General features: G+C 36.4%; 1 protein-coding gene across 1 annotated transcript in view; it reads left to right on the top strand.

Annotated features, from left to right (window-relative positions):
• The window catches only part of tjp2a (tight junction protein 2a (zona occludens 2)), a 42824-nt gene that overhangs the window by 12730 nt on the left and 17264 nt on the right, over positions 1-12830 (top strand). Inside the window, exons 2-5 of the mRNA XM_081355226.1 lie at positions 1115-1244; positions 9590-9643; positions 10762-10886; positions 12633-12735. Coding sequence (XP_081211352.1) covers positions 9599-9643; positions 10762-10886; positions 12633-12735 — 273 coding nt within the window. The 5' untranslated portion in view covers positions 1115-1244; positions 9590-9598. The remainder of the gene's footprint in view (positions 1-1114; positions 1245-9589; positions 9644-10761; positions 10887-12632; positions 12736-12830) is intronic.

Here is a 12830-nt window from a genome sequence, read left to right as displayed (position 1 = left end):
TCCCGAATCCCTCTTATTTATTTTACTGTACAGGATTATAGAGGCAATCGCAGAGATAATAGAAGGGCTCATTCAGCCCATCAGGCAATTGTTTAAGCATGTATGGGTTAGACAAACGGGTATTTTTAACATGAAAAGTTGCTTAATGCACATTTAAGACACAACCAACGATGTTTCACAAGGATACTTGCCTATACAAGCATTTAGACATTTTGTGTGAACATCTCTGTTTGCTCTGTTGTCGGTGTTTCTTTGTCATAAGCCCTGTACTGTACACATGCTGTTTAGTATCGGTTGTTGGTATCAGAACATTTTAACAAGTATGAGTACACAAGCGCAGTATCGGCACACCAAACATGCAAAACACTCACTAAAAAACTAAAACCAGTCACTTTACTTGGATTTTGGCTTAACTTGGGACACATTTTTTGTGGCCCTCTGACAGATGTAAGCTCAAGACTATCAAAGAGTTGTGATAAATAAATGAAAAGCTGTCAAGCCAAATCAAACATCAGTGGCAACCAGTCCCTTGAACCTGAGCACTCATTACTGCAACAATAGTTAGTCTATCACTCCAGGCTACTCTGCTGGCAAAGATCTCATGAACACGTTTGAGCAGTTATGCTGAATAGTGCCAAGGAGATCAAGTGTACTCCATTCAGAGCAGGTGCTCACTCCTGCAATACTTCTGACATGTTTTGTGAATTATAACACAGCCTCTTAATGTACTCATAGCACTTTTGTTAAGCTAGGCTGTGTGTTTGTCAGGCTTAGCTAAAACAACAAAACAAACTGCATGGTCAGGTATAATTACAGGGTTAGACATTTTATTTACATGCGCACACACACACTAACATTTAGTAAACATGTTTAGCTATTAACAGATCGACCAGATAAACTTTGAAATAAGTGCTTTACTGTGCATATACTGACTTTCTCTGCTGCGTTACTGTGGTTATGTGACTAGGACTCAGGCTGTGTGAGCAAAATAGTAGTTCATTCTCAGTTTTACTTCAAATTCTGCCTAGATGTAGCTAATTTCACAATAAATATTTGTTGTTGACATTCAGAGTGTGTGATCAGTGTTATTAACCAAAAAAATGTCTTGTTACAGTGACCAGTCGGCCCAAATAGAGTTATTCCGATCAAGCCGCTCCAACAAGAAAAGGATTTCCTTGACCTACGAAGCTCAGTATTTGTGTCTGCGACGCCTCTCTGCTCCGAGCTACCCAGCCCTGTTACAGGTATTGCACTTTACAAACGGATCATATTTTTTGTGGTAATAAAAACAGATCCGTTAGTGAGCAATAGCTTTTAAAATTACTTAGACCCCTGTAGGCAATAATTCTATCCCTTAAGAATCCACCAAAATGACATATTTATGACATTCTTCAACTCTACATCCTTGTCTCATTTAGTATGCACGGTTCTATAAATATGCAAATGAGCCCCGCCTCCACTCACTCACACCAGCTCAGAGATCCACTCGCTGACTATCACACGTTGATCTGATTGGTTACAAGGTAGTTTGTGACGTCAGAAACACCAGCGATTTCAAACCGTGTTTTTGAGACTGTCTTTGGTTCACTGCAGTTTTAAGGAGAAAATACTCAGCAATGGTGTCGACTTATGAATTTGCACTTGGTTTGTCTTAAAGCATATTAAAACACCACATAGACATATAAACAACATTTAAGAACTTGATTTTCAACACAGGGGGTCTTTAAAATACATGTATAACCACAATGAGGCAATAATAATTGGTTTAAAAGCAAGTAATCGTAAAATACATAATGTATATAACATTGCTGTCAGGCGGAAACCTTGTATCTCTGTGTTTAGTTTTTTTTTTTTTTCATAAATCATAACTTTTGGTCACCCTTTACATCTGTCTGTGGGTTTTGCAAGTATTTGACCAATGAAAATTATTAAAAAAGAGTTTGTGACTAAACCTTGTTACTCCATTGGCTCCTCAAACTGTCACTGAGTCCTCATAACTCCACTCTGTCGTGGATGAAGTGCTGCACTCAGTTTGGATCGTCTCTGCTTGTTCTAATGACGGACAAAACACGCATGTTTGAAATTTGCTGATCAAAAAACTGAAGCTGTTTCACTAGGGAAGAAAAGACTATCGCAACTTCAGTTTCATGCTGACTTCAAGACTTTATCTTTCCCGTGTTCATGTATTTTATATTCATTCAGGAAGTTGCACCAAACACAAATCTGCTATTAAATGTCTAATTTGACATTTATAATTTGTTGTGCTTGACAAGATTACTTAAGCATATCCTCCCCGTCACATAAAATATGCAGAAACAAGGTTTATTTTTTTCCAGTGTTTGTAGAAAAGTTATATTATTGACTTTTGAATGCAAATGATAGGAGCCCATAACCTTGTTTTACAAATATTAAATGTATACATTTTGATTTCATGGAGTCTCTTAAATGCGTGTGTGTGATTACCATATTTATGCAACAAGATGTGATAGTCTTTTCTTCTCTATTGTGACGTATATCGGAGTGAAACGGCTTGTCGGACAGGTGTGCTGACAAATCAGGCCCTCCTCTCTGTTAGGACCCCAAGCGATCCCATTGGCTCAAATTACTTTTAATAAGTACTCTCTTTAGCGCCTAATTACAAGTACTACAAAATCATGTTATGATAAATGCTGTTTGAACCACGTTATAATGAGGATTAATGTCTGTATTAATAAGCTTATGTACTAGCTTACCTGATTTCGAAGGAGGACCCAATTTGTCATGACACTGGAAAAAAAAAAATAGCTGGCCGGGACTTGATTTGTCCGTGGGGAATTGATTGGATGGTTGTTGTTTGCTATTGGTGGATCTCATGTAAAAGGTTATTGTCCCATGTCATCAGAGAAGAGACGCTGCAAGAGGGAGGGGAAGTTAGTTATTTTGATTAAAGATTATGAGGGCACATGAATTAAAAAAAATAATGATGTGCATGGATACATTTTTTTATAATAAATACTGTTATTCCGTTAAAATAAGAATAGTACATTTTTATTTAATTTTAAAGTAATTCAAATTGCAGCATTGCACTGAATGCAGTACTTTGTATGGTAATACTATCGTACGTTTTTGTCTAGTGTGGTCACTCTTTTTAATGTGAAGATGTTACATATGAACAGCCACAGCCTTTGATGGCGATTTTGTAGCGAAAGTATAAACCTCAGGTTCTCCCACTTGGCTCCAGTTATATTTACATTAATATGTGCTTGTGTGTTTAATACTTTAGGAAAGCCATACTATTTCTTAATAAGTTTTGCATTTGCTCTTTTTATTTTCATGAATCCATTTCAGAGACTTGGAAAATCAGAAAAAGGGGTGTTCATGGAAATTTGTCGTTAATGGCACGGAAGAACAACTATAACTTTATACTAAGCAAATTACACTATAAATCTTTACCGCCACGTTAACGCGCTTTCCGTAAATTACGATTCGGGTAAGAATAAAAATCACCGGAAGGCTTTGGTAATGATTACCTTACACTACATCTCCATGTAAAACTAATCCCGTCTTAGTAGGGTTTTGGTAAGTTTGTAATTCCAAAAGTTTTAACCATTTGTTTAGATTATCATCTCAAATCAAATAGTAACCAGTAACGTTACTACTGTGGGGAAGACTTGACTTTTGAGTACGTGCATACGTGTCTGGAAGCGGTTGCTAAGCAATGCCAGCACGGCCTAATTGATATTCATGAGCAAAGCCTCCGTCGATAATATGCAAATACAGTCGATAGATAAGAGATTTTGGAACCGTCCATTGTACCTCGTCGGGCACGTAATGAAAGAAATGCAGCATTTCTCGTTACTTAATTCCTCAAAACACGTGTAAGCACGCCAAGATAAAGCTAATGTAATGTGAAGAAACAGAAAATAGTCGCATATTCAATAGAGGTTAAAATACGCTGGCTATCATTACCGCCCCCCGTGATTTATTGGTACGGTCGGGATTTACAGTACAATAGTTTGAATGTTTTAGGCGCCCGTGTTGTCGCTATTCAGAGGTTACCGTGTTATTAACTTTGTTTTATTCACAGCCCGTGGTACTTTAAACTCATTCTTTTAAGTAAGCAGAGCTTAGTATCAGTGCAGTTTGCGAGATGCCCGTTGTTATGGAGAGGCGGCTCTTTCTGAGCAGAAAGGTTATGGACTATTGTCATGTGAGTAGCCTACTATTAAAACTCCTTCAGTTCGCTCATTTTAATTTCACAGAGCGGACGTTTTAACTTAAACTCAGTCTTTCGCTGAGTTACACAGTTGCTCGTGTTACTGTAACTTATCCACCTGCTTCCTTCAGTAATACAATAGCGATGACCATAATGTATCTTAACGCCAGTGTAACACGATCAAATGTATCATCAGTTTGTGTCGAGTACAGCAGTATTTATAAAAGTCTATGAATCAGCACAAGCGACACTTAACGAATAAAAGATAGGCTACTATCAAATATTTAAATAGACTAATTATTTGTTTTATCGTCAAAAAATATAAAGTACTACAACAGTTTTTAATAGTTCAACATTAAGTCAAGGACTGGTTCAATTAATATTTTGTTTGTATTTTTTGTATAAGCAGCTTTAGGGAACAGGTTTCTTATGTAAGCACAGGAAAGCTGTGTTTTATGAATTATTTAATATTGTATATACTCATAATTCATTATTTTATTTAATATGTAGGGGGAAAAAATGAATTGAGGCATTTTTAAATGGTCACCAGCAGAGGGACCACCACACCAGTTTTACATTAGCATCATAATCTCACAATCTGCAACACTTCAAAATATGGAATTATAGGCTAGTTGTTAAATGTTTGGTTAATATGCATCTAAAATTAATTTGAGGTCATTTTCTTGTTCATTCGTCTTTCTTATTTTACACCAAACTGAAAAGAAAATTGCCCAAAAAATCTTAAAAAAAAAACTCCTTCCATGTTTACACTTGCTGTACGCAGACCTGGAATTGGATTTATGCTTTTTATGTAACGCTCATCACGTGTCTGTTATGCATCGTCTGAAATGAGACTTTTTATATTTCAGTAGAAACTTGGACTGAAAGCTGTCGTTCACTGATTTCAGCTCTTTTGAAGGGACACAGACAGACAGCTAAAGCTGCTTATCTGTAATGCAGAGGGAGTTCTGTCTGCACACATTGTGCCTGTTCTGTCAGCAGAACAACAGCATATTCCCTTCAGTATGCTTTCTGATGGGTATACCTCGCTTGATTGAACTGAAAATGCTTTAAAATTGAATTTACAGTGTCTATAAAAAGTATACACCCTATTAGATTATGTAGGCCTATTTAAATGGAAGATTTTGGCTTTCGTCCTCTTGTCTTGTTGGGTTTTTTCGATCCTTGCTGCACAGGAACGTCCTGGCGGTGTGATTCTGTCACCATCACACTACTCTGTAGAGGTGGTTTACCAGTGTGTAATATGCCGTGTTTTGTTTGTGCCAGACATTGTATAGTATCACAGCTCAGAGAGTATTTTTGTAGTGTCATAAGACTAAGTAATGTTCCTCCAAACTCTTGGCTTTCACATGTTTTGAGGGGAGTTGTGAATATCTTCTTGTCATCTTTCTGCACATGTCAGATGTTTTTAAGGTTGTCTTGTGGCTCTTCACAGTCACACTTGTTTTGTTACATGGTCAGTTTAGGAAGATGGTCGGTTCTGGGCAGGTTCTCAGTTTGTATTTTAGATATAATCATCTTTTTCCTTGTGCTGCTGACCTTTTCTAAAAATCTGCTGAAATCCTCTTTGGTCACAAAAACATGAGCTGGTTTTTGCTTGGAAATCGCAGTGCTTTCATTCTAAGTTCTCACTGACTGACTTTGGTATTTCTGTGGATTGGAGAGAACTTGTTAGTGTCAAAGCAGTATATGCATACGTGTGCAAAAAAAAAAAAAAAGTATGGACTTTATAGGTGTTTTATTGATGAATTGTTTTGATTCCAGTATCATTATTCCATATTATTCTGCATCCTATGTAGTTTATTTAATGCAATGTATATAATGTGAAAGTGTAAAGATTTGTTTTTGCTTGCTTTCCAAGTTCAAGTCTTAGGCTATACATTTTGCTTAAAGAGAAGTGAAGATATCATAAGTGGATTGTATCTTTAATGTTCTATACTTATGTGACCGTATCTCTGCAAGTATTTTTTTTTTTAAGAAATTACATTTATACAGCAAGGATGCATTAATCAAAGGAGACCGTAAATACACTTATAATGTTACAATAGATTTTTTTTGTCAAAGAAATGCTGTTCTTTTGAACTTTCTGTTCATTGAAGAATCCTAAAAATATAAAATATAAAAGATATGTCGCAGTTTCCGCATAAATATGAAGCAGCAATAGTTTTCAGCATTGATGATAATAATAAATGTTTCTCGAGCATCATATTAGAATGATTTCTGAAGGATCATGTGACGCTGAAGACTGGAGTAATGATGCTGAGTAGAATAAGTTACATAGTTTCAAAGTTTCTCATATTCAGTAGAATGTCTGTTGGGGACCATTCAAATAAAGTGTTACTAAAAACATTTTAAATGGTAGTATTTCACATTTTTACTGTTTTACTGTATTTTTAATCAAATAAATGCATCCTTGGTGAGCATTTGTAACTTTTTAAAGTCAAAAACATCATAGAGTCCTACCAACCCTAGGCTTTTGAACGGTAGTGTGAAGTACCAGTCAAAACCTACTCTTTCTTAAAATTGTGTACACATTTGGAAAAAAATATCACCAAAGCTATGACTGATAACACAAATATATACACAAATTTTACTCATTGTTTTTCCTCACCTATCCGGTCCAATTCCTCCATTTCATAGATGTCTGGAATTGAATTTTTAGTTTTAGGAAATGTATTAATTTATGAATTTTAGGAAATTCATACATGCACAATTTAATTTATCTACAAAAACTTATTTTCAAGCAAAAGCCTTTAGATGAGAAGGTCTTTAAGAACAATAGAAAAATGAATTGCAAGTTTTCCTCCAAACTTTGTAGCTGGTACTCTTTAAAGGCAGTTGATAGTGAGAATGAGATCTTGGTCTTGTCCAGTTTATATTTGAAAGACATTGATGGAGAGTTTCTGATCTCATTAATGAAGAGCGCAGGAAACCAAACTGAATCAGGTCCTTTACTCAGTCAGTCTGATGTGGTGCTGGACCGAGCGCTCGGAGACCGGCTGCTGTACAACGCAACAATACAAGCTCAGTTACAGTGCGAAATCAGTTCGTTGACATCATCCTTCAGTAATCTGTTCTGGTTAGCAAAAAAAATAGAAAGAATTGAGGGCAGCTCATATGCCACATGTTAATCCTTTCTTGAATAAGATTTGAGGCTGAGTTGGAAAGCCATTATAGATCAAAGAACATTATGACATGTAGTGCCACGCAATTGACTAAAATAGCACTATTATAGCATGTATGGTGTTCAATTCTATACGGCTTTGCTCTTAGAAAATAACACTGCTTAGGTGCTCTAAACCCCATGATCCTTCTAAATTTTAATTATAGTGATGGAATCACTGCTAATCTACCAGTCCCGCTTGTCCTGCACTTCTTGCAGAGAAAAATCCCAACCCGTGACCATGAAGGTGCTTCTTTCTTTTGGTAAGCCAGGCAAAGCTTTTAATGTCAACCCAGATAGAGCTGTATCATTTGATGAATTTAAATGCAATTTTAATTTAATACCTTAGCAGTAGACAGCTCCTCAGCTGTCCCGGTTTTTTTTTTTTTTTTTTTTCGCCGTGGCTGCCGTGGGTCGCTGTGGACAGTGGGATTTGCACTGAATGTAGGCCAGCGGGCTTCAGTCTTACGTCAAAGGCAGACAGATGCATTGTGCTGCTGAGAGGTGATTTGCTTTGGCCCAGAGACATTGTGTTCACCGGAGAGGCGACAACATGAAGACGGTCCTGTCGCTGCACAGGAAATGGGCTCACACCATCAAGGCCATCCGCATCCTCCAGGGCATCGTAAGGACTCGTTCAGTTCTCTCGCCTGCACAACTAGACCTGTCTTAGACAGATCGGCTGGAATCTAACTTTTTAGTTTGGTTTGTTTGTGTTTGTTTATCTGGCTAGGACCATTGGAGTTTAGCCATATAGGTTGACTTTTAGATTTTTAATGTAATGGCATAGTATTTAGTAGTGGTATAAGTAAGGTGTATAAGTATACTCTAGTCTAGAGTAACAATGTTCTTGCTTTTTGTGGGGAAAAAAATGGTAAAACACCTCTACCTGTAACTGGAGGGCTTTATACTATTTACTTTTTATTTTTTTACTAACTGAATATTGTAAAATGTTTGTTATTATTATTATTATGGTAATTACATTACATGCACTGATGCATTTCATCGAACTTGCTTTGAGGTTGATAACCAAGGTATAGGAATGGTTTCAAAGTTTATCACACTGTAATTTGTGGTGGTATGGAAAATAGATGGTGTTAGTTTGTTTTCTGGGTAGATGTGTAAATTTAACAAGTTTCCTATTCAGAGAACTAAGAATCAGTGGTTTACTGTGATGATAGTGGTTAAACACTTAAGCAACTGTTTATTAACAAAAATGTTTTAAGGTGCTTTCGCTTATTCAGTGTGATATTGCTGCGTTCATATTGATAGTATACAGTGGGGACAGGGAACTTTTTGCCATGGCTGATTTTGTCCCACCACTTTGTGAAATATTTCACAGCAAAATGTATCATATTCTTTGAAATAATCTTTCATTTTTGAGCAGGATTTTTCATTTTGTTCATGTGTTCTAAAACAAGTGTTTTTCCATTGCTGGAATTTATGTTTATGTTTGTTAGTAACTTTCTTCCCTACACACAGCTCACACACTCCACTCTGTTATCCATGCTTCACTATCATTTCTAGTTATATCACATAATGAAATGCAAACAAACATGTCCCCACACTTCCATTAATTCACTGACGTGCAGATGCAATTTTTATTTTATGTGCGTCACTGGCTTAGAAGTGTTTAACTCTTAAATGTAGTTTGATTTAACTTGTGCAATAATGTCGTTTTAGATTATAGCATGAAAAAACAAGAAGTTGAAATCATTTATACATTAAATGCTAAAAGGCATCAGATGTGGATTGTGAGTTGAGTTATTTAGGGCAATACTGGGAATCATATTTTGCTGAGAAGATTACAGAGCAACAATCATAATCACCCATTGTGCGCACGGCTGGATGAAGAGGTAACACGGCGAGGACGTCACGTAGCTCTCAGACTGAAGCTGAAGGCCATTTAATGTAGGCTTATTATTTTAAAGGGGTCATGCCATACATTTGTTAATACTTTATTTCCCAGCAGTCTGCATGTAGCCCAATGATAGTCAGGTTTTTTTTTCTCAATTTCTGTTGAGTTCAGACCCTCAGTTCATTGAGTCTTCAGATTACCTCATGTAGTTGCGTTGGAAGAGAAGTGCTCATATAGTTTTTCACTGTGGCAGCACCACTCTGCAGATTTTGCTCAGTATATCCCTGATATCTGCTGTAACTTGACTCTGTCCATCACTGTCCTACATGTAAGCCTGTTCATTCTGTTTCAGAACCCAGTCATGGAGGAGACGGTGTGGGAGCAGTACACTGTGACCCTACAGCGGGTGAGTACCTCATCCTGCAGGACGCTTGTCTGGAGAGCAACAGAGCTCTGATTGCTCCTGAATGCTAACTTCTAGCCTTTTTGTTTCTCACTGAAAAGCTTTGCATTCTGGTGTATTTATAGGAGCTTTTTGTTGCTTAAATGTTGGGTTGGGAATCAAAAATCGATTCCAATTCTGGATTTGAATATGTAAGGTCAGGAATCAGATACTAGTTATAAAAAAAAATTTTTTTTGGGGTGATTCCTCTTATCGAGTCGGACAAATACACCCAAAATTATGTCTAAGTATCCTCACAAAGAGTCGGTTTTGTCTTAATGGAACATAAACGGTTGAGAAAGTGTTTAACAGTATATTGTATATTGTGTGTAACAGTATATTGGATCTGTGCATTGTTTTAAAGTGACAGCAGCCTAATGTTCCTGCTGACATCTGTGTAATCAATGTTAATCAAACAACAAAAGACAGAGAAAATTCACTCACTGATCTTAACTGAAATTTATATTATAATATAATATAGAATAGTGTAATATAATATATTATACTAATATAATATACTATATAACTATAGTTAGGCTAGTTGTTCAAAGTACTAAGTATTTTTGTTAAAAACCAAGAGTTGTTCAGCCTGAAGATTTTTGTTTGTGGTATTCAGCTGCAACTAAATATGTAGCAAAAAGACTTAGAATAAATGTGAATGATATCTAAGTTGTTGTTTTTTACCTTATTGTAATCAAAAATAGAAATCGATAAGAATCAGAATCGATAAGCAGAAGTGGGGTCGAAATCGATACAATTCAAACAAATCCCAACCCTACTTAAATGTCAAGTGTGTAGTTTCTGCACCTCTAGCATTAGATCTATTGTGTAATCTGAAGAGTGCAGTGGCATACATCCATTGCTGCAGAAGACACACTGCATCATCATCCTGGTGAACTGAATCACACATATACTTGTTTTAATATAACTTTTGTATAAATATAATTCCGGGGTATCTTATTAAATAGTTATTGCTGTCTGTACATCTGCATGAATTTAAAGTGTTTAATATAGTAAATAAACAAAGGGCTTCTAGGAATGGAAGCAAAGACATTTAAAATGGACACTTCGCCTTGATATAGGACTCCAAGATGGGCTTTGGCATTGCTGTGTCTGGAGGGCGGGACAACCCAAACGAAGAAAGTGGAGAAACGGCAATCGTCGTATCTGATGTGCTGCAAGGGGGTCCTGCAGATGGCTTGCTATTGTAAGCTATTAAACCATATTTAAAGCATCACAACCTTTGATAAGATTTGTAGTCCTATAAGGGCTTTTCACACTGTGTTTAACTCTGGGTTATCATCATAAGTCCTGCTTTTAACCCTCTGTAAAGGAACGTTTCACACCTGTAATTTAGAAGCAGGGTTTGCACCTCTTTTCCTGGGGTTATTGCTGTGTTAACCTCGCATTGCAGTGCCAAACGTGTCTAGTGTGAAATGAAGCGGCGTTAGAATGGTACGACTAGATGCTTAGCAACTGACAGCCGATCACGTGCCTTATATCACATGCTTTGGACCGTCACAGAAACACGGCACATTACATTAACAGCCGTTTCAGAGTTTGAGGGGAATATGTCAAATGGTGACAGAAAACGCATCAACTGTAAATGAAGAGACAGTTTCATTCTTACCTTTTATAGTCCAAAAAGTCCATTCAGGATAAACTTGATAGTACAGTCAGCAATAAATAATCCAAGGATGCGCAGTGCTAGAGCCTTTATGTAAACATATCGCATGCAGCATTCGTTTGGAACGTACAGTATGAAAAAGCAGTTTATGAATACCCAGGATTAATTGTTAACTCTGGGTAAATTATGAGCAGTGTGAAATGTGAAGCAAGATAACCCAGGATTCCATTTACCCGGGGATAAAATGACCCATGGTTAACTAGTTCACGTGTGAAAAGCCCTCAAGTGTTAAAGTGGAAAAGCATTTTTGTAGGAATACCAATAAAAGGTTTTGACAGTGAAAACGAATATGCTAATTAACACTACATTTATTTGAAAAGTTAAATATATAAATAATATTTTTATATAAATATAAACGTATTCATTAAATTACATATCATATTATAGAATTTTTAAAGGGGGGGTGAAATGCTCATTTTCACTCAATCTCCTGTTAATCTTGAGTACCTATAGAGTAATATTGCATCCTTCATATCTCCAAAAAGTCTTTTGTTTTATTATATTTTTAATCGAAAGATAGGAAAAAAACGAGCGGCTGGGGGCGGGCCGTGTGGGCGAAGCTAAAGCTGTGCTAACGCGCCGAGCTAACAACAGAGACATTTGTTCAACAGTTTTACTCACCGTTCCAACGCACGACCGCGAACCTTTATCATTGTGACTGCTCAATCCTTAAGCATTAGACGATCTGCAAATCCATCGATCTGGGCTTTGTTTATAAAACAATCATCGTCGAAATGCAGGGAACAACAGTCTATCACAACTCTTTCTGAGTTGTGATAAAAACTTCAAATCAAAAAACTTTCCGAAACTTGTGACAAACCGGAAGGACAATTTTTGGAACAAAAATACTCCTTCAAACGTACAACTTAACTTTTGAAACTTTGACCATGTTTAGCATGGGAATCCAACTCTTTAACAGTGTAAAAAACTCAGTATGCATGAAACAGTAGTTCACCCCCCCTTTAAATATAATAACCATCAGATATTTCTCAATGTTAAAAAACTATTTAACAAAGTTTTCAGTGTTCTTTAAGCAATAGACTCAAAAATACAAATGAAGTATAGTATTTTTATTTTATTTTTATTTTTTTGTCTACCAACAATGATTCAAATGTTTAATTCATGGTTCAATTGTTAATATTGACTTAAATGTCAGCACCAAAGTGCTGATACTTGTGACATCCCTAAACTGTTGGATTTGAACATAGTCAGTCACTTTCTGAAGTGTTAGAGCGTTGGCTAATAGTATTTCATGATGGTGTCCAGTGAAAATGACAGAGTGATGCAGGTCAACACTGTGGTCATGGACGGTGCCCCATACACCTTTGCAGTGCAGACTCTCCGCAAATGTGGCAAAGTAGCCAAAATCGTGAGTGAAACATAAATTATTTGTCATATTGATTGCAATAAAGACCAAGCACTTTTTTTGTAGACCGTTAAAATAAAAGTTTAATGAATAATACA

The sequence above is a fragment of the Scardinius erythrophthalmus genome (assembly GCF_964197995.2).
Source record: "Scardinius erythrophthalmus genome assembly, chromosome: 23".
Lineage (NCBI taxonomy): Eukaryota > Metazoa > Chordata > Actinopteri > Cypriniformes > Leuciscidae > Scardinius > Scardinius erythrophthalmus.
Note: the sequence above shows the minus strand (reverse complement) of the source record. Positions and strands in the feature narration are given on the sequence as shown.